The sequence below is a fragment of the Nicotiana sylvestris genome, chromosome 3 (genome assembly GCF_000393655.2).
Source record: "Nicotiana sylvestris chromosome 3, ASM39365v2, whole genome shotgun sequence".
In the NCBI taxonomy this organism is placed as follows: Eukaryota; Viridiplantae; Streptophyta; class Magnoliopsida; order Solanales; family Solanaceae; genus Nicotiana; species Nicotiana sylvestris.
The window spans coordinates 207,160,457-207,182,237 of record NC_091059.1 but is presented as its reverse complement, the minus strand read 5'-3'; the positions used below and the strand labels follow the sequence as shown (position 1 = coordinate 207,182,237).

Sequence of the window (21,781 nt, the reverse complement as noted above, 5' to 3'; positions counted from 1 at the left end):
TTAATATAAATAATCTTTACAAAATAACTAGAGAAATAAAATTAAGGAAATTATTTTTGTAATTCAGTGTTGGGCCCATGCTCAGCATGAGTCATCCCTCCTCTAGTAATATTACAACAACAACAACAAACGATCCAGTATAATCCCAGAAGTGGGGTCTGGGGAGGGTAATATGTATGCAGACCTTACCCCTACCCCGAAGGGTAGAGAGGCTGTTTCCAGGAGACCCTCGGCTCAAAAAAAGCAACATGAGTCGATATATTAGTACCATAAAAAATGCATAATACAATAACAACAATATAAGAGATATGAAATACAGAATACGAAATACGAAATAAATAGCTGGTATAGTAAAACTAGCAGGTAAATCCCTGCATCAATAGACGACCAATTATATTCTTAGTGTAACTCCTAACTAGCTAGTCTCACTCTATTGTACTGTAGAAATATTCACAACTTTCCCTTAACCTACAACCTTAATGCTCGACCTCCATAATTCCCTGTCAAGGGCCATGTCCTCAGTAATCCTAAGTCGCGTCATGTCCTGTCTGATCACCTCTCCCCAATACTTCTTAGGTCGCCCTCTACCTCTCCGCGTGCCCACTACAGCCAGTCGCTCACACCTCCTCACCGGTGCATCAGTGCTCCTCCTCTGAATGTGCCCGAACCATCTGAGTCTTACTTCCCGCATCTTGTCCTCCATGGGGGCCACGCCCACCTTCTCTCGAATATCTTCATTCCTAATCTTATCCATCCTTGTATGCCCGCACATCCACCTCAACATCCTCATCTCTGCTACTTTCATCTTCTGGGTGTGTGAGTTCTTTACCGGCCAACATTCAGTTCCATACAACATGGCAGGCCTAACCACTGCTCTATAAAACTTACCTTTTAGTAACGGTGGCACTTTCTTGTCACACAAGACTCCCGACGCTAACCTCCACTTCATCCACCCCACCCCTATACGGTGTGTGACATCCTCGTCAATCTCCCCGATCCCCTGAATAACCGATCCAAGGTACTTGAAACTACCCCTCTTGGGAATGACTTGAGAGTCAAGCCTCACTTCAACTCCCGCTTCCGTCGGCTCAACTCCAAATTTGCACTCGAGGTATTCCGTCTTCGTCCTGCTCAACTTGAAACCTTTAGACTCAAGAGCATGTCTCCAAATCTCTAGCCTCTCGTTGACGCCGCCTCGTGTCTCGTCAATTAGAATAATGTCATCAGCAAATAGCATGCACCATGGCACCTCCCCTTGAATATGATGAGTCAGTGCATCCATCACCAGGGCAAATAGGAATGGGCTGAGCGCAGACCCTTGGTGCAACCCCGTAATAACTGGAAAGTGTTCAGAGTCGCCTCCTACTGTCCTAACCCGAGTCTTAGCTCCAGCATACATGTCTTTAATCAACCTAATATAGTCAACCGGGACCCCTTTATCCTCTAAGCAACTCCATAAGACCTTCCTAGGAACCCTATCGTACGCTTTCTCCAGATCAATAAACACCATATGGAGATCCTTCTTCCTATCCCTGTACTGTTCCACTATCCTCCTAATAAGGTGGATAGCTTCTGTGTTAGATCGCCCCGGCATGAACCCGAACTGGTTGTCTGAAATAGACATCGTCCTTCGCACTCTCATTTCTACCACTCTCTCCCAAACTTTCATGGTATGACTTAGTAATTTGATGCCCCTATAGTTGTTACAGCTCTGGACATCACCTTTGTTCTTATACAACGGGACCATTGTACTCCACCTCCACTCTTCAGGCATCCTATTAGTCTTGAATATAACACTAAACAATGCAGTAAGCCATTCCAAGCCTGCTCTACCCACACACCTCCACAGTTCAACCGGAATTTCGTCTGGCCCGGTAGCTCTGCCCCTTCTCATCTTACGCATTGCCTCCATGACTTCATCGATCTCAATGTCCCTACAATTACTTAATTCATGGTGACTGTCGGCATTCCTCAATTCCCCAAGTATAATATCCTGATCCCCTTCTTCACTTAAAAGTTTATGAAAGTAGGTCTGTCACCTCCTCTTAATTTGGTCATCTCCCATCAAAACTTTGTCGTCATCATCTTTTATGCACCTCACTTGGTCCAGGTCCCGAGTTGTCCTCTCTCTCGCCTTAGTGAGTCGGAATAACTTCTTCTCCCCACCTTTGTTCCTTAGTTCCTTTGTTCCTCTAGTAGTATTAGAACGTAAAAATTGTACGGGACGCCTTATTTGATCGTTCCCATTTAAATTATACCCATTTTTTTTTTTGAAGTTTTAACTTCTCCTCAAAGTTACTAAAAGCTGGGGATTTCGAGCATGCTAATATTCTGTGTCATGTTTGTTCTTTTGTCCTAAGAGATTCACGAAACACAGTATGCATTTTGAGTGAATACAATTGGGTATGTTGAATGGAAAAAGCAGTTATGGGTCCTTATTTGAATACGATAATTAGCAGCAGTAATGGGTCCTTGTTTTCGATATGTTTTTTGCTAACTAGTAATTCTTTAGAAGGTAGGATGTTCAACGTCGAGTGTTGAGTCTATCCAAATTGCGAAGCTTTGCCTTTGAATCTGTCCAAATTATGATGTTTGACTCTGAAGTTTTGCCTTCAACTCTAAGAAGGTTGAAGTTCAGTTACAAATAAAAAATTCGCAAGTTACAAACAAAAACTTCAGCTCTAGAGTTCAAGTTTGTCAGTTACAAAACAAAAGTCGTCAGTTACAAAAACAAAAACTTTAGCAATTACAAACAAAAATTTCAGCAAATAGAGAACAAAACTTCAGCTACTATGCTTAAGTTCAACAATTACAAACAAAAACTTCACACACTTGCTACTTCAATCCCGTCTACTAGAATGCTGAAATTTTGCGTGATTGTCTTTGCTACTTCAGCCCCCTATGCTGAAGTTACGCGAAAAAGTGGGTACGCTTGCATTTTTTCCAAAGCGGGCACAAGTTAAAACGTGACCTAAAAAACGAGTATAGATGCAAATGCCCCTATTAGAACTGCTAGTAAATCATACCATATAATCATATGGAAATATAATAATATCTAATTAACTGATTTCTTTCCTTAAACAGGTAAACAGTCAAAATGAAGAAGCATTAGAAAAATCAATGGACAGCCTGCAACTACACTGGGAAGCTTCTGAAATAACTTTTCTCCTCTTTTGTTCTATTTGTTCTTACCGGAAAGCATGACCCTTTTGAGTGAACCCAAGGGAATGCCTTGAAATTAGGGGAAACGGAAATTGTATCTCATAGACGGTGGCACAGTTCTTCTCCGTAACACATGAAAGAGATAGAAGAAAGGGTAACACAGTCTTTTCATATTAATTTTAATAGACTAGTAGTTACTATTGCTAAGCATTAAAAATGCTGGATAAAAAATAAACACCACTTTAAAAAGTGATTACCCCACACAATTTTTACATTATTTGTTGCCTTTATCGACTAATCTTTTAAAATTAATTGGAATTTGACTCAGGCAATTGTACATTGAGTATGTTAACACCTTTCTCTCGATCAATACAACCTCCTTAGAATTTTTAGTAATTTGTTCCTAGGATTCAAACAAATTCAAAAAGGTTTTCCTTCAAACAAATTACGTAATAAATTATTAGTTAATTAGTTTATTCCTAATACTCGCTTCGGTCCACGATAAGTGACAAATTTACTTTTTTATTTTGTTTCAAAATAAGTGTCCATTTATATAGTAATCAAGAAAAAATTCAATTTATTTTTACAAAATTACCATTATGTACGTATTCCTAAAAAGTTATTTACTCCTCACATTTGAGAAGAGAAGTAAGTGCTACTATAACTATGATGGAACATTTAATGAAGGTAATTTAGCCATATTAACTATTTTCGTCTAGAATTTAGTATTTCCTTAATGGGTGTGCCCAAAGCAAATTGGACCGGAGGGAATAGGAGTTAAATAAATCTATAATGTATTCAAGGGAGAGGAAAATGTATACATTAGAGAGAGGAAATGAGGAATGGTGAGAATCATTTAATAAGCACAAAACTTAAGTACTTTGGCAACAAATTTCAAAATTTACACACAGATAGAAATATTGGCTGGAATATGTTCATAGCCTAATAGATTGTTTGGATGGTTGTTCCCGTTGTATTGTTATCCCAAGACAATGTTTGTTTTGAATGTTTCGTTAAAATTGGTTGTATTGTATTGTTAAATTCATTGTTCCGGAACAATGAAAAGTCCCCATTTTTGAAACAACCGATTTGGTGTGGTGGGATTGTTTTCTATTTTTTTTTCTAATTATGTCCTAACTTATTACTCCACAATTCTATTTTAACCTTTACATTTTTTTTATTTTAACTCCAAATCTCAAACCTATAACCCATTTTATTTTTTTTTTCCAAAACTTTTGCCGCAAACGTTAAAGGTGTTTTGGGGCCTTCTGTTTTATTTTTTCTCCTAATTTGCTTTTAACACAATTCTAATTAGTTGTGCTCCTTTGTTTTGCCTTCTTCTGTCTCACTCCTTTGTTCTACTTTCTTAAGGTGTTTTGCCTCCTTGTGTTTTGTTTTTTAAAATTATTTTTATAGCATAATTTTTGATAAATTTAATATTTAAATAATTGAGGGTATATTAGTAAACTTATCAGTTACAGTACAGTACGATACAGTCAAATCAAACAATAAAATATTATTTAACAATAACAAACAATACAATCTATCCAAATATTGTATCCATAAAATAATAATACAATACATACAATACGATATAATACAATACATCATTATAAAACGATGAACAATGATCCAAACAGAGTGTAAGTCGTCTAAGGGAAAGTAGCATAACAAATCTTAACCACACAACCCAAGTGGTGACGCGGTAAGGAATTATACCACAGTGATGAATAATAGTAATAAACAAAGAGAAATTAATTAATCATTAGAGAGACAACTACACTCTTGGGTTGGAAGAGGAATGGACTCCAATTTGTTGGGCCTCACTGCCATTGTTACCGTAACCGCTTTCTTCTTCCCTGTTTGTTTCTGTAGGAGCACTCTCTGCGGCTTTGAATAATGATGTGATATTCTTAATTGTTTTTGCAGTTGGGTTATCAGTTTATATTTTTCGTTATCACAGCACTCCTCAAGTTTGATAAAGTTACTGACTTTGCCGGTACGAATTATGATATCTTCATCACCTTATCTTTTTGTTTCTTTGAATTTTCTCTTTCAAGTTCATGAAATTCAATGAAAGGTTCATTACTGACTTAAACTTTAATGGCCTGGAAAGACACGTTGTTTCGTTCTTGTACAACTTTCTGGTATTGTTTTCTCCTATGTTTTGGTTGAGGGGAGGTGTGGAATGGGGCTATTCTTTTCAGATTTGGTAAGTGCTCTTTTATCAGTGAACCGCAGTGACTCTTTATCATACATGATAATCAGTATTTTATAGACGGTAGTGTCATAGCATTTCTTGTTTATTGTAATCTTTGTTTAATTACTGGAACAGTGAAGCAGAATCATTTTCTGATACAATTTCTTAGAGATGTCAATCAATTCTTTTAGATGCCTTCACACACACACACACACACACACGCACGCAAGTGCATTAGCTTTCTGATTCTTATTTTAACGATTATTGGACTAATTCAGACTCGATTTTCCTAGTTATAGGCGCCATGAGTTCACTTATACTTCACAAGTTGCCTCTTAAAACAGCGGGATATGCCAAAATTTGGCCTTAGATTCATGACAAGGTTATCATTATTGGGGATAAGTTTTAGATACCTACTACATTAATAGAGTCTCGTGGCCTGTCTACTTTACGTACCTTAACCAATCCATTCATCGTGCACCATGGTAGTATTTTCGATGGAACAGCTCCGTTATGACTTCCAATCTCTGACTTAAAATTTATTTTATGCTTATATTGTGCCGGTTTCTGGGGATGCTTTTTAACTAGTTTCCTGTCAATTATTTTGATACAGGAAGTACAAACTTCATTGTACTTGCTATTTTGACCTTGGTACTAAATGGTTCATGGTACTTTCGACAAGTAAGATTTTGCATCAGTTTGTGATTTACTTTGATTTAACAGTTTGGTTATTTTGTTAAAATGTTATTTACAGCCCAGGGCTTTGGCAGTATTTACTTTCCTTCCCCTACGGAGAAAAAAAAACACTTTCCCTCCCCGAATTCCTTTCCTCTCCCCTAGGCCCCATATACAGTTAGTCAGTTACCAGGAGCTTGGGACAACCATTTCCATTTCTGTAAATGGGAACATTTATTCTTAATAAGTTGAATTTGGACAGTATTAGCTTTAGAGCTTCCCAGTATTCGACCAAAGAACTTAGTTTTTGGGCTGTTTGTTTTTGTTTCCCATGCATTGTTGTCATTTCATGTTTATTGAAATCTGCAGTGTGCTCGAATATGTAATTGAAAGTGCTCAGGATATTGTTGCATAAGATTTATTCTGTTTGGTCATTCTGTCTTTCAGGTGATTTTGTCTCTGTTTGTAGTGATATGGGGCCTTCGATTGGGGCTATTCCTATTAATGAGGTAAGGCCAGTATATACTATTTACTATTAAACTTGTCTATTTTATTTTCCTTATTTTGCTTAACTATTATCATCATTTAAAAAGAAATAAGAAGCTATATTGGTCCTTTTATTCCATATTCTCCTTGTAGTGCTCGCAATGTCGTAGAATTATAAATTCCTATGTGATTATGATCCTTTCAATATTCTAATTGTGTATAACGTTTTCCAACTTTGGTGCAATCGTCTTAATCTTTTGCTCGAATAAGTATACAAAAGAACACTATGATAAGTACTCTTGATCTTGTGGGAACACACTGGGTATGTTGTTGTTATTATTGATAAGTACTCCTAATATTATACTACCTCTATAAAAATCTTCCAATATGTTTTCTCAGATACTTCTACAATATGGCCAATCTATTTCCATCCCGTCTGAACTTGAATTGCTATTTTGAGATCTACAAACAATCCGGGGAGGAAGAGAAGAAAATATAGGAGAACGGTAGAGAAAGCTAAAAAAAAAAAAAATGGTTGGGGTGAGGAAGGCTAAGTATAAGGGAAAATGTATGGTCAGCTCACCAATAATGTAGAAAATTCCTGCAAAAGAAAAAAGAACTATAAAGATCCCGATCGAGAATTGTGCGCATGTAAGTTCTGTAACTGGTTTGAGTTTGTTTGAAGCTTCCATAATTATGCGATGGTGAAAATCTTTAATAGAAAGAGAAAGTTTGTGACTTCCTAGTGAAGATAACTCTACGTTAAGAATTTTGAAGTTACTATACCTCACTTCTTTATTTTTAAGCATCTTTTCACATCTATGGATGGTCTATATAGTACCTTTCAAACAAAAAGAAAAAAAATTGGACTTTCATTAGCTTTGTCTTTTCCCTTCTTCATATCAGGATATTACAGTGGGGGGAGGACAGACGTTTTGATGACAAACGTGACAATCTTGGAAAACTGGCAGTATTTTGGATACTTCAGGTTTTGTTTTCCTTTATCCAAACATCTTGTAAGTTATCTTGCTCTATTTTGGTTTTGTGCTCTCAGCAGAAAGAGATATCTCGCTTTGGTGAATGAATACTTATTTTTCGCAGGCAACAGCAGAATGAGATATCTTGCTTTTGTGAATAACGACATATTTTTTATGGCAGGCAATCTGGGTATGGACTGTTAGTTTACCAGTGACAGTTGTTAATGCAAGCGACAAGCAGCCGCCTCTTCAGGCTCAAGACATCATTGGTTGGATTATGTGGTCTAGTGGGATTTTGGTTGAGATTACAGCTGACCAACAAAAGTTGGCATTCAAAAACTCCCCAGAAAACAGAGGAAGGTGGTGCACCGTTGGCCTTTGGAAGTATTCACGTCATCCAAACTATTTTGGTGAGGTTAGTCCTTTGAATTGTCTTCTTATTTAGAAAAAGTCCTTTGAAGTGTCCCCTCTATGTTTTCTGAGTTTGTAGAAGTTATTGTGAGTGTTTTGATGTCCGTGAGGCTCAACCTGATAGAGCTAGTGATGGCTCGCTTGTTTTCTTGGTTTCAGTTTTCACATTTTTCCAGTTTCATCTTTAACTGGACCAGCTAAAAATTTATACTGCTGTTCAGATTTTTCTTTGGTGGGGTGTTTTCCTGGCTTCCACACCGGTGCTGGAGGGTGCTAAATGGCTTGTTGTGTTTGGACCAGTATTTGTAACCTTGCTGCTTCTTTTTGTTAGTGGCATACCCCTGCTTGAGGTACAACCATTCCTTTGTCTTACTACATTTGCCTCTAAACATGAACTTATGCTATTACGTGCCTCATTAAACAGGCATCAGGTGATAAGAAGTTTGGAAATGTTGCTGCATATAGATCATATAAGAGAAAAACTAGGTCGGTTTATAGTTCTCAGTACTATTTCCTCTGATTATCAATGTAAAATGGTAAAATTGATATAATTACTGTTTCAGCCCTCTCATTCTGCTGCCTCCTGGAGTGTATGGGAATCTTCCTCAGTGGTTCAAAGCCATACTTCTTTTTGAGTTCCCTTTGTACAGTCGCAATCTTCCCCAAGAAGAGCTAAGCTGGTAAAACTTAAATCTTGTGCTCAAACGTTTGTCCTTCCCAGTTTTTTCTATTTATGCATATGACATATGTTGGCTTTAGGTGGTTCTTTTCTTCAGTTTAGTGAAAGCAGCCTCTCTGAACTTCTGGAAAGTCAACTTAATTCACTCTTAACATTTTGTTGATATGTAAATATATGTGTGTCATAACTACTCGTTTGCTGGGACTCAAATCTCAAGTTTTGTAGTACACAAGGCTAAACCTTAACTGGACGTGTATTTTGTTTATCCCTTTTTATTGGTTAGATCAAGATTCTTTCATGTATTCGTCATGAGTGGAAATCTTGCAATCATCATGCTTAAAATCTTGCTTTTCTGATGGTGATTCTCTTTCTTTGTTTTGTGTTGTTTCTTTTTTCTGTGTATTCTCGACGATTCCTGAAGATACACGAATAATGAGATTTTAATTATCCTACGGGCTTGTTTCTGACTTATTTCCCCTTGAAGGACTTCCTCATTCTAGAAAAATGTCTTTTTTCCTTCAGTGGGTGATAATGGTTTCCAGCTTTTCTTTCCTTTTTTTTTTTTTTCCTTTTGCCTTCTATTTTTCAGTAAAGTTGAGTACATAAGGATTCTTCTTCCTGTACTATACTTTTGCTTGTTGCACCTTGCAGCTACAATTGGTTTCACTTAGAGCCTCTGGCGCATGTGTGATTTTGTTTATTTGCAAGATTCAACTTTATTTCGAAGACATTGTTATGGAATTGTAAAGAAATTTTTGTTGTTTGCAAGGAATAGAAGAAGCCAGCAAGGAAGCAGAGTAGAACCGAAGATGAGTTGACTGCTTAATTTGTAGGATTTCATCCCAAGTGCAAAAAGTTTGCTATCTGCCCAATGCACATATGCTAGAAACCTGCTTCACTTAATTATTCACTTAATTTGGCTGTTCAATAATGTAAATCTTTTGATCAAACCCGATCTCTTTGGTTGTGTTAGTCAAATGTCTCCAAACTTCTCTTGCTTTGTTCCCCAATTGTATTTTGGATTGATCATTGCATTCGCATAGTCGAGTAAACTCGTACATAGCTTGCTTAGTGTTCACTGACAATAAAGCCGCAGTTCAAAGTTCATATGTTTAATGCTTGTTAGAGTTTCTTTTTACTTTGCCCCTCTCGGCGTCATCCAACCTTTTTCTTACTTATGCCTTTTGTAGTGGCATGTTGTAAGTAGTAATATTTGACACACGCAAAAGACCTAAAATATGCGTCATTGAAGAAATGTGTTGCTAAATGTGTTTTTCATATAAACTTCTTAACACTTGACCACAAGTGACAAGTATTCACTTTAACTTTTACCTCTTATGGTTAAATAATTTGATTTAGTGTGAACACCAGATACAAGTATTTTCCATCAATATTTGCAACTTTGAGGGGAGGAGGGAGAGAGTTATATATAGGAAGAGAAACGGATAGGCGTGGAGGTCTTAACAGTGAGGAGCTGTTCGAGTTTATTACCATATCTAGATCACTGAATTTCTATTTGCCATGAAAGCCATATCGACCTTTAAAACTTATACATTCTTTGACCTAGATATACAAGGAGGATCATCCATAGATGTCATAATCATCTGAGGTTTGTTTAACAAATTGGTGCATTTCTATACGTCTGTGTTTTTGGCTGAGGTGGGATGGAGATACTGAAAGGACCCCAAAACAAAAATGATGGGTCCAACGAGCATGACTCAACGCATCAACAAATGATTTCACATGCCTCCCGTTTTATTGATATTCTCCAAGGAAATAACTGCACCAGTGGAGTCTTCAGAGACAGGAGCATGAGACATTAAAATGTATATGACCCAAAGATGAAGGGATACAAGGTAAACCAGAGACAATAATTTTGCGGGTGGATTTCTTCTGAGAAACACCATTCCGGCGCAGAAGATGGAGTCCAACTGCCGAATCAGTGATCCCAAATGCTGCTGGCCGGATCGCATTCTTTCTTCAAACAAAGGCCTCAACTTTGAGTTGGAGAGCTCCCACAACCCAGACTCCAAATCACCCATTGATGAGGTACTGGGAAAATCAGTTAACATAGACTTGTTTTCTTCTAGCGACCTTGAAACCGCCTAAATATTATATGAAAAATTGGATTGAGCACTCTGTGAACTATCTGCTATTACAATTGTAATGGAAATATCTTATTTAAGGATATAAATGTACCTCAATTTTAAACGTCATTGTGGCCTTCTCAGAAGACAGTGCCTCAACCTACAGTAACAAGTAAACTTCAAAAACTGTCTATTATCCATGTACTATCATCTGCAGAAACCAGGTAATGATTCCCTATTGGAAGTTAGCATGTTTGTGAGCATTTACGGGACTAAAAGATAGTTCATCTGAAAACACTGCTGTTCTTCACATATTTAAGAATTCCAGATTCACTATACAACAGCCCTTATGAGCTGCATTGCAACAATTCTTCTTCTTCTGCAACATTGCTTTTATGGTCTTAGGAGCACTGGCCGCCATGGCCTAAACAAAAGTCAAAAGACTTTTAGCTCATAGTTCAATTGGACATGTAGGTCAGTGGCTAAGATAAACTGCAGTATATCTACTAATAGGAAGGTTTGCATTTCGGCATATTGATTATAGAACAGATTCATTTGTTTTGTTAACCAGCAAATATAAAAAGTATTAGACAGCTCGAACATTTAAAAAATCAAGAGCAAGACTTCTTCCCAATAAAATTCCATATTCGAGTCACAGTTAATTAAGAGGAGGAACCTGAGCTTGTTTCTGAATCAGATGATCAGTCAATTGACCAAGCCTCCGCTTGAGCTCGATTTCCACTGCAGTTGGGTTTTCCAGTTCATGCTGTGTTGTCTCAATGCTTCTTTCCAGTGTCTTTGCCTGAGATCCAGCCGTCACATCCACCGAATTAGATGAGTTTAACATCATAGAGAAAGCAAAGCAATAGCCATTCTATTTTCGATCTTGCATACAACTCAATCATGCTTTTACACTCTTACATCAATTTCTTAAAATAATGTCCACTAGCATCTCCGACATACTAAAACAGTGTTTCAATTTCATGCTTGCAGTCTCTAAATATTAGTTATGCAGGATCCACCATATGCAAGGCAAGTATTCTACAGAAGAAAATGGTCTTTTTCTCATAGCTGTAGTATCACATAAAACATTTACATACTAATTACTAACACAATGGTTCATATGGCAGCAGTAACGATCAGGTATTCACAAAGTAGACATATTTTCTGGGCCAAAACCCAAATAGTAGCGATTTTCCAACATTTAAATGTTCTAGCAGAAGTGCTTCAAATAAAGATGGAATACAGTGAATACCTATGTTGCGCGGACTCTCCAAAATACTGCCGCACCCATGTCGGATTCTCCAAAAATACACTGCTTTTGGAGAATCCGACACGCACCCGGCGATATTTTCGGAGAGTCCGAGCAACATAGGTGAATACACGATCCACTCAGATCCAATGTTTCCAAAGGTATTATGCTATCCTGGTCCTATATTAGTTCAAAAAGATCCAGCAGAGAAGTAAATTTGGATGGTGCAAAAAGTTGGGTCACCTTTTCCTGCAACAATCCCAATTTATCTGTTAAAAAAGAGTGCTCTGCTTCAAGTATCTCTCTCTCCACTTCAACCCCTTTTGAAGCCACTAACTACAAGTAATTTTCATTGAAAAGAAAAAAGTTAGAAGATAGGGAAAAGGAAAACTTAGTTATCTTAGAGATAAATCTGCTTAAAGACAAAGAGAAGCCGGCATTGCTTACTTTTTCACCACTTCCCTGTGTCCCAGATATCTCCCTTCTCAATTCTGCAAGACAAGAAGATCATGAAAAAGTTTCATTGATATATTTGTTGTGAAGAAACCTATCTTAGCAAAAAAAAAAAAAAAAATCATTTTTACGAACTATTTGTCAATCTCAATCTTTTGTGCTTTTATTTTTTCAACCAATGGATCTTATTCAAGAAAAAGATGTGATCCTACAAGCTGACAAGAAAACTGCCCTATGAAACATTAAATCAACCAGCCACATATATTGCCATGCAAATTTTACTACGTTGGTGTCTCAAGCAGGGTATGCCACATAATGATGTCACTGTACATTGAAAACTTTAACATAAGTTGTCTGAAATTCATATTATCACGCATAACCACAGATCTGTTCAGTTTACAAATGCACATCCGGAACACAAGTATGGTTATCACCTTTTTCTGACTAGTTTTAAGAAAAAGTGTGACAAGGTAACAACTCTTGATTCAGTCAAGATCCAAGAGCATACCTTCATGAACCGCTTCTTTTGACTCAACTTGTTGGCGTAGTTCAGCAACCTGATTAATCTGAAACATAAATATCAAACACTAGTTAATAACATGCTTCCTTTACAGTTTTCCAAAGTGTTGATACTCGAGCAGATACAATCAGAAATAGTAATATCTGGAGTTGAAAAAGTAATTGATTCATGCTAAAGTTCAATTTAGTAATACTTTCTTCAAGCTGCTTTATTCTTTTAGAAAAAGATAAAATAGGGGAGTACGCTATTATGGTGCGAATAACATATGAAGTCTTGGTTCACTTGCTCAGAGCAACATATTGTTATTCTAGGTGAACTCACTTATTTGTTCCTTCATTCACGTTTATTGGCAACAACCTTTATTTTACTATTTTTTTTTTGGGTGGGAGGTGGGACAAAATTTAATGGCAACAACAAGCGACACCCCCCCCCCCCAACAAAAAAAAAGGAAAAAGAGGAATAAAAGAGAGAATATAGATACTCCACAGGACCAAGGTAGAGAGCTGCAAAATGAAACAGCTATAAATAAGGAGTTATAAATATTCTTTACTTATGAAACCGTATCACACAAATGATATCAACCCCCAAAAAGTGCGAGAGATAATGTGTGTAACTGTTTTCATCTCGTGGAAGCAAAGTACAACAGTCAATAGGATTTCCAAATTCTGCTGAAACAAGGGTTAATATTTCATATACCTCTACTTCAAGATTCCATTGAACAGAGGCGAGATACCTTGCAAGTTCAGCATTTACAGTCTGCAACAAATAGCTAGGCATTAAAATCTGCTATGATTATCTGGAGGAATACTTTAACCATAATAACTATCCAAAATCCCTTGCCAGCTTGCCCAACAATTGAACATAAAATATGTAAAAGCAGAATGATTAAGCAAACCTCAAGCTTTGCTAATCGTGTAAGAGTTTCCATTCTAGTACTATTATGTTTCTGCTTCTCCAACTCAACAGCTTCCATTGTTTCCATCATTTTCGTCTGTAACTCAGAAGCCTATAACAAAGAAGTAGTCATAAGCATGGTAGTTGGCCATAACATTGAAATGCCCAATAAATCTTTTCTGAAATTCTGACTTTTTAACAGTGAAGAATGTTGGTGGACGTAAGAAATGACAAGGGAGAATTGCAATTTTATGCATGGAAAGAGAAGATTAGCAATAGAAGAGGCAGTACTCTCATTCCCGATGTTTCCCCAAACGACTCTGTTCGTTAACTAATCAAAGACCAGATACAGTTTCATTGTCAAGTTGTTACAATTGCAAGGCGAATGAGAAACAATGTATACCTTTGGTTTGCAGATTCTAGTTCATGCAGGACACATTACAAGAAAATGAAGGAAATTTTCCTCCAGCTCTTTTTTATCCCCCCTTTTTAAAGAGTCGGGGTGCTCTGAGAAAACTGAAAAAGCAGGTGGACCAAAATGTAATCCAGTCCAGAAGAAAAAAAGCAAAAGCAACTTTTGAAAAACCTTTACAAGCTAAGCCAGTAAGGGAATTAGCAGAACGGTAATAATATCTTTATTGTTCTACTTTTCCAACTTCTATTTTAACAAGAACAAGAATAACCAAAAAGTTTAGCAAACAAGTTCTTAGGAGACCACGGAAAAGGTATGATCAGACCGATGCACAATATAAAATGAAGTGGTCAGAACTTTAATATGATATAAAATGAAAGCGTAATCAGAAGGGGGAAGTAGTCAAGAATGCAACTAAGCGTCTAAGCTTATCAAGGTAACATCCCTATGGAGTTTGAATGAAATTGCCCAAATCTTACTTCGACACCAGAGACCTTTATATCCTTCCGGAAGCAAGTAAAAAGAAGCCTATGAAAAATGGACAAATTCCAGTCAAAATTATGTAACTAGAATCATAGAGGTTGATGCTTCTTCTGAAAGAGTTTCCTGTGCCAAATGCACATTTTATCTTAAACTCCAGAACAACAATTTGATTATTTACATTACTTATCCCCCCAAAAAAATGACTGCTGCCACCAAGTCTTTACATCTTGAGTTAGAACTGCTCAGTCATGTGGTTGGGGGAGGTAAAAGCTTTCCTCTGAGATAACAAACTGACTTTTATGGTATAAAATAATGATTTCACAAGATACCAGGAAAGTAAACTACATAACAACAGGAAACAGAAAGATCAAGTATTTACCTCTTCAACTTGTTGTTTGGCCCGCTGTTCAAGTATTTTTTCTAAGCTCTGTTTCTCCCCTTCCAATTTAGCAACCATGTTCTCACGTTCTTTTATAGCTTCCATTGCTTTTGCAGCTGCTTTCTCCGCCAGGATCTGCTGCCTTCTTCTTCTCCTTTCTTCTCTTTCACGTTCACTTTCCGAGTCTGATGAAGATGCTGAATCTGTCTCAGAATCTGATTCTCCGTTGCTAGGTGAAGAAGAACCCATCTTTACAGAAGTTGAAATCTGAGAGTCCATTTTTGGTCTGTCAACCATAGCCTTCGCTGGCCTAATGCTCTTATTGTCATCCAGCTGATTCTTTATGTCCAACTCCTTATCAAGAGTGGCAGACCCCATCACAATGCCAAGGCTCTTATCTCCAGAACGACTATTCACCGGAGACTTCTTTACACCCTTAAAATCCTCCAAATACTCATTCTTCACTTCATTTTGTTCATCCTTATTTCCACGCAAGGACTCCACATTCTCACCTTTTCGATGAAGGTCCCTTCTGTCCAAACCTTCCCCCCCATCAATTTTGAGATTAACACTTGAAGTTACCGGCATTCTATAGCCTGCATTGTTAGCTCTTCTCTCTAACCTGCTACCGTCTACCTCATTCTCTGATTGACTATTTGATCCTTTAACACTCTTAACAACCTTTTGAGGTTTCTGGCTCCTTTTCCCTTCCACAGCAAGCAAATTCGACCCGGATCCCAAACTCCTTTGTTTTCTACCATCACTCCTACCACTACGGATACCAGCCACTCCATTACTACCATTACTCGCCCCAGCAGTGGCATTTGAACTAGGTGCACTTAGCAATTCAGTCCAATCAGTATCAGTAAGAGCATTGGTACTCGACTTAGGGCTCGAATCTATTGGCGTGACTGCCTCCTTTTGAGGCTTATAATTACTATTGCTACGAAAGCTATTATTCTTATCCAGGCTAATAGAAGTTGAATTACGATCAGTTCTGGATTTCGTGATTAAATCATCAGTTTCGAGGCTTTTCTTCTTCAGCTGGTCCTTAAGTGGCTTATTTTCATTGGTTTTAGCTATGTTTTCGCGATCTAGGTCATCAGATCGTTGCTTCTCACTCTTCCGGAGTGAACCAGCTGCTTGCTGATCTATCTGAACCACTCGAATGAAATATTAGGGAAAAACAATTAGATACACTACTACTGAATAATACTCGTAAAAATGAACAAAAAATCAAAAGTAATTCCACTAAAATCCTAATACAAATAGAATCAATTTTCATGAGAACAAAAAGGAACCTGTTGAAGTAGATTCTCGGCGACTTTGAGCTTCGAAGAGATCCAGTGAGCCATGGCCGTAGGTTTGTGTACTGTCTTGTCGGGGAAGATCAGAACAGTGGCTATGTACAAAATTGAAGCATTGTTAGCGAAATGCTGCTGTGTATTTTGATTGATTTCAGTTAAGAGGAACTGAGTCTCAGAGAGAAAAGCGTGCAATGGTCCGAGCCGTTTGGTAACCACTTCTTCTGAGTGAGTCGAATTCTCCCCGGTCCGAACTCAGGGGCAAAATTTTACAAAAAGAGGACTTGAAGATTTTTAGAATGAGTAGTCGGAGATAATATATTTTGTATTTACTAATTAGGGAACAAATATTGCAAATGCTCTCTTGCTCAATTTCTCAATGTTCCTCCTCTTAATGAATTTCATTTTGTTCTTTGTTCCAATTTTAAATTGTATTTAATTAATCATTTCACAAATTATTCATCCTACCCTTTATTTTGAATTGTCCTAAATTTCTGCTTACTTTCCTAAAATAATAAATGTTTCATTAATTTGCATTTTCCAAAAATAAATTAGATTAGCATATATTTTATAGAAAATGTACTTTTAACTCATTTATAATATTCACGTCAAAATCAAATAAGAAACACGAATTGGATGCATTACTTAAGCTTGCTCAAACTTCATTATGTTTAATTTTTTTGGGTTCATGTTGTATAATCATAAAATAGTTGGTATTTGTTAGAGAAGTTATAGCTTTCTTTTAGTTTTACTTGCTATTATAAATAGCAATCCTGCGTCTAATTCATGAAAGAGACATTAGTATGTATTTTAGAGATTAATGAGAAGTATTGAGAACTAACCGAAGACTTTAATGCTATATGACCCATCATTCAACCAATCAGATAGCAGTATTTGAGATTTTATAATTCATATATCTATTGGATCTTCAAAAAGAAAGAAGTTGATCAAATAAGTAGAACTGTTTCATCAGTTATTTAATTATTATTTTTTATCTCTTATATGGCCGTATCCTGTCTTGTTCCACTGATCAAATACGCGATTGTGCTAAGTACAGAATTTGTTGATTTTATCAATAATTTCGTCACATTCTTTTGCGTCTGTGTATGCTATGATGAAGAATATGTGAAGTTTTAATTTGTTTCTTTGTGAGTAATAGTGTGTAATGACCTGGTCGGTCGTTCTGAGAGTTGTATCCCCGTTCTTCTATTACTGTTTATTTTGTGCTTTATAGCTATTATGTGACTTGTCGGGTAGTCGGTTCAGGTCCGGAGAGATTTTGGAATGAATTGAGACACCAAGTCTTAAGGTTGAAAGTTTAAGTTGAAATGGTTGACCGGATGTTGACTTGTGTGTAAACGACTTCGCATTGGAGTTTTGATGGTTCCGTTAGCTCCATTGGGTGATTTTGGTCTTAGGAGCGTGTTCGGATTGAATTCTTGGAAAGTTGGATCGAGAGTGAACTTTTCGGCATCGGGCTCGGATTCCGATTCCGAGAGTTGGAGTAGGTATGTGGTGTCATCTATGACTTATGTGTAAAATTAAGGTCAATCGGACGTGATTTGATGGGTTCGACGCCATTTGTAGAGTTGAAATTTCTTAGTTTCAATAGGCTTGAATTGGGGTGTTTTTTTATGGTGCATGATGTGATTTGAGGGCCCGATTAAGTTCATATGATGTTTTAGGACTTGTTCGTATGTTTGATTGAGGTCCCTGGGGTCTCGGGCTGGATAACGGATCAAAAGTTGAATTTGAGAGGTTGTTGAAGCTGGAGTATGCTGGTGTAATTGCACATGCAGAGCTTTGATCGCACGTGCGAACTCGTAGGTGCGGGTTTCTTGCGCAAATGCGAGTTTGGAGGGGAGAGTGCAGGTGGTCACATGTGCGAGAGAATTACCGCATCTGCGTGGCCGCAGATACGGCGATGAGAGCGCAGAAGCGAAAATGGAACTGGGTCCGCAAAAACGGCTTGGTGGTGTAGACATGTGATTTTTGACCCTCCCCAAGATTTTTTATACTTTAGCATGTAAATATTTAATTTAGGTCTAATATCACTATTTCAACTAATTTTGACTCTTTTACGTTATTTTATTACAAGAAAATTAAAATTACAAAGATATTTTATTTTATGTACCTTTCATAAAGTAAAAAAAATACAAAAATAGTATCTTATTTTTATCTTTATATAATCTTGAAAAATACAAAAAATATATAATAGTTTCATGTTTTAATATAGTTTAGTTTAATTAATTAGAATTTATTTTTGCATCATGTAGTATAGTTATCTTATATTAAAGGAATTTAGCTATGGTTTTAAATAATAATTTTGGAGTCTTCTTAGCCCAAAATTGAGACACAAAAAGACATGGTCCAACCCAATTACCCTTAGCTCATTCTTCCCAACCCATTAGCTCATTTAAGTGCAAGATTTAATCCTAGCCATTTATTTTTCTTCTAATCCAATGGTCATCATCCCTTCCCACTTTCATATAAAATACCCAATTATAAAATCCCTACCCAAGAAAAACGGCGCAGGAGCTCTTCTTCATTTTGTTCTTCATTTCTCCAAGCTCAACAATCAGACCCTTACCCCTTAACGGCGCTCCATCACCGCTACCTCCTCCTCCATATCCAGACCCCTCATCTCCCATAATCAAAAGCACAAAAACACCAGCCTTTCTTCTTCATAGGGAACCTTAGGACCTAGGAAGCTAAGAGTTTACCCCATTTCTTTTGACAAAGAGCAGCGATGCTCAAAAGAAAAAGAAAAATATAAAAAAATCAGCCTCTCTAACTCATCCTCTCACTCTCAACGCGCCTAAATACAGCTGTTGAAACTTAAGAATTTCTATAACTCAACTTCAAACTCCCCAGAAAGAAGCAATCAAGTGTCGGATTTGAAATCACATAGCCGATTCAGCAGTTCAACCTTTCTTCTTCATAATCTATTTGGTTTCCAAGATTATTAGAAGTTGTAGATGAGCTGCTTGTTTATCAATTTGGACTGCGCTGGTTGCTGAGTTTCAAATTTCTGTATCTCGCCTTTATCCAGTCCTTTAAGCTGGTTCTCGCATAACCTGGTATTTACTTGTGAACTCGTTTTTTTTTTTGTTTTGGCCAATATGAATAAATTCTGATATTTTCTCTATGAAATGTCAACCCATTGTTTGGGGACATGATTGAACCTTTCTATTTTCTTTGAGGCCTTAAATATTGAAAGCAGGATTTTGTGCTATAACCTTTGCTTCTTTAATTTTGTTGATTGGGATTCGCTGTTTCAACTTGTTTCAACCTGAATAAGCGTCACTTATTTGCCTCTCAGATAAGGTTCATGATGTTTGAAATTGATAGTTTGTGGTTTAGCTCTTCAATCACCAGATCTGTAGTGTTTCATGGATATTAGTGTGTTATTTTTTGATTTTTTTAGGCAAGGGTTCATGTTGGAATGAGTTACACGTGAAGCTGGAATTAGAGCTACTGTAAATTGGTTGTAGCGTAGCTATAGATCGTGTTCAGTATTATAATATGATATGGTCACAAAACTAAGAAAATCACTAACTTTGTAGTTTAATTCAGAATTGATATCAATTTCATTTTCTCATAGTTGTATGTTTAGGTTGAATATGATTTAGCTAATCTCAAATTGTGATGGTCAGCTTTAGTAGTTTGCTTTAAAGTTTGGAATCAAGGTAATTGGCATTTTTCGGGCATCAGGAATGAGATTTGATTACATCTATGCTAATTATGTTATTTGATTGGCTTGGAATGCTAGTAACAGGATTAGGCCGTTAATAATCATGAACATCGTATCTTTCTTTAGGCGCAATTAATAAACCATCATGACTATGGGTACGGTTCACGTGACATAGTTATGATGCCTAATTCCTAAATTTGGGGGTGCATTTCATGTGACCCGATTATAACAACTTCTAATAATAAAACCCTTTGAAATAATTTGAGGTGTGTCATGCCAAATAAAATCCCTAAGTCCATGGCCCTCATAAAACTAGCTAGCTTTTATAGAAAAATTGAGGTGTGACATGTTGAATAAAATCCCAAAACCCATGGCCCTCACTTAATTAATTTTTAACTCTTTTAAAATCGAGGTGTGCCATCAATTGAATTTTTTATGGCCCTCGCAAACCTGAAAGCGCGTAGTTGCTTTAGGCGCGCTATTTAAATTAATTTCCTTAAACTCGGGTGTGCATTTCATGTGACTCAAATCCAAATCTTAACAACGTCAAATAGAATATGTCTCAGACTGCGGGTGCATTTCATGTGGCGCGGTCAAAAGACGTATTTTGGTTGACATTGAAATCTTCCTAATAATAAATAAAAGCGGTTATAAAGTTAAAAGGCACATAGGTTCAAAATGTTCTAAAATCAGATAATATGTCAATAATGACAGTTGAGCGACCGTGCTAGAACTACGGAACCTGGGAATGCCTAACACCTTCTCCCGGGTTAACAGAATTCCTTGTCCGGATTTCTGTGTTCGCGGACTGTAAAACAGAGTCAATCTTTCTTCGATTCGGGATTTGAAACCGGTGACTTGGGACACCATAAATTATCCTAAGTGGCGAATCTGAATCTAAAAATTGATAATCCCATTTCGATTGTCACTTTAATTGGAAAAACTCCCTACATCCCCTCTCGGGTGTGTAAAAAGGAGGTGTGACAACTAAGGCGATGTTGCTGGGGATCGAACCCAGAATCTCTGGTTCAGGGTTCAAGAATTCGAGCTTAGAATAATTGTTATATTTGGCTATATTTATTATCTGATTTTATTACATGTTTGAGCCTAATATGCTAAATGTTGCTTTTACCGCTTTGATATTATCTGAACTGTATATAAACTGATACAAAACTCTTCCTCTCTCTGAGTCTTCTAAATCATGGAGAAGTGTGCACTTCGTGTGACTTCTCTTCTGTTAGAGTCATATCCCAAATTTTAGAACGAGGTTTGGACAAGTTGCAAAGCCGGTGAAGCTTCTGTATTCCCGGTACGCTGCCTCCCCCATCGGCTCGAGCTGTCCGCTTGGGTAAGCCAGGTCTAGAACAAATAAACCCAGGTTTTTAAACCTAGTATAGCATAGCCTAATGTCGGATCCCTAGTAGGAACGCTTGTTTGCATCATATGCATTTTGACTTTGGGACTCAACACAGGGGTTGGGTCCGTCTAGGACAAGTGTACCCAAAAATCAAAAGACCATCTTGATGCATCTTACGTGCTACTTGCGTATCTGTCTGTTTCGGCTTGCATGTTGACTGACTTCTAGAATAGGGAAAGAAAATGAAAAAAAAAAGAAAATAAAAAAAAAAGGAGAAATAAGAAAAAAGAAACAAAAAGTTAGAGGTAGGTATTTAGAAAATTCTGAAAATCTGCCAAAATTCTGGGGAAAAAAGT

The 21,781-nt window shown here is 37.0% G+C and overlaps 2 protein-coding genes across 3 annotated transcripts; one reads left to right on the top strand and one right to left on the bottom strand.

Annotated features, from left to right (window-relative positions):
• The first annotated feature begins 4,876 nt into the window (after positions 1–4,876).
• On the top strand, positions 4,877–9,728 carry LOC104246244 (uncharacterized). 2 transcript variants are annotated; one of them, XM_009802013.2, is made up of 10 exons: positions 4,877–5,002; positions 5,092–5,161; positions 5,976–6,043; positions 6,485–6,546; positions 7,430–7,511; positions 7,682–7,915; positions 8,133–8,261; positions 8,336–8,397; positions 8,475–8,591; positions 9,360–9,728. In XM_009802013.2, exons 1-10 carry the CDS (start codon positions 4,964–4,966, stop codon positions 9,406–9,408), a joined length of 912 nt encoding a protein of 303 aa, XP_009800315.1. In that variant the 5' UTR covers positions 4,877–4,963; the 3' UTR covers positions 9,409–9,728. The 2 variants fall into 2 exon arrangements, with proteins under 2 accessions (XP_009800315.1, XP_009800316.1); XM_009802014.2 differs by having other exon boundaries at positions 4,878–5,002; positions 9,366–9,728.
• A 316-nt stretch (positions 9,729–10,044) lies between these two features.
• LOC104246243 (golgin candidate 2) lies at positions 10,045–16,647 on the bottom strand. The gene is made up of 10 exons (XM_009802011.2): positions 16,372–16,647; positions 15,071–16,225; positions 13,798–13,908; positions 13,599–13,658; positions 12,891–12,948; positions 12,377–12,420; positions 12,173–12,265; positions 11,354–11,479; positions 10,790–10,837; positions 10,045–10,695 (listed from the first exon to the last, which is right to left on the bottom strand). Exons 1-10 carry the CDS (start codon positions 16,423–16,425, stop codon positions 10,330–10,332), a joined length of 2,115 nt encoding a protein of 704 aa, XP_009800313.1. The 5' UTR covers positions 16,426–16,647; the 3' UTR covers positions 10,045–10,329.
• Positions 16,648–21,781: the final 5,134 nt, after the last annotated feature.

Coding starts and splice junctions, on each gene's coding strand:
- LOC104246244 (XM_009802013.2), top strand. CDS start 4,964: ATGGACTCCAATTTGTTGGGCCTCACTGCCATTGTTACC. Junction 7,512..7,681: donor CAGTATTTTGGATACTTCAG/GTTTTGTTTTCC, acceptor TTTTTATGGCAG/GCAATCTGGGTATGGACTGT. Junction 8,262..8,335: donor GTGGCATACCCCTGCTTGAG/GTACAACCATTC, acceptor CTCATTAAACAG/GCATCAGGTGATAAGAAGTT.
- LOC104246243 (XM_009802011.2), bottom strand. CDS start 16,425: ATGGCTCACTGGATCTCTTCGAAGCTCAAAGTCGCCGAGAATCTACTT. Junction 13,909..15,070: donor CCAAACAACAAGTTGAAGAG/GTAAATACTTGA, acceptor TCTTTGTTATAG/GCTTCTGAGTTACAGACGAA. Junction 11,480..12,172: donor TGGGATTGTTGCAGGAAAAG/GTGACCCAACTT, acceptor GCTGGATCTCAG/GCAAAGACACTGGAAAGAAG.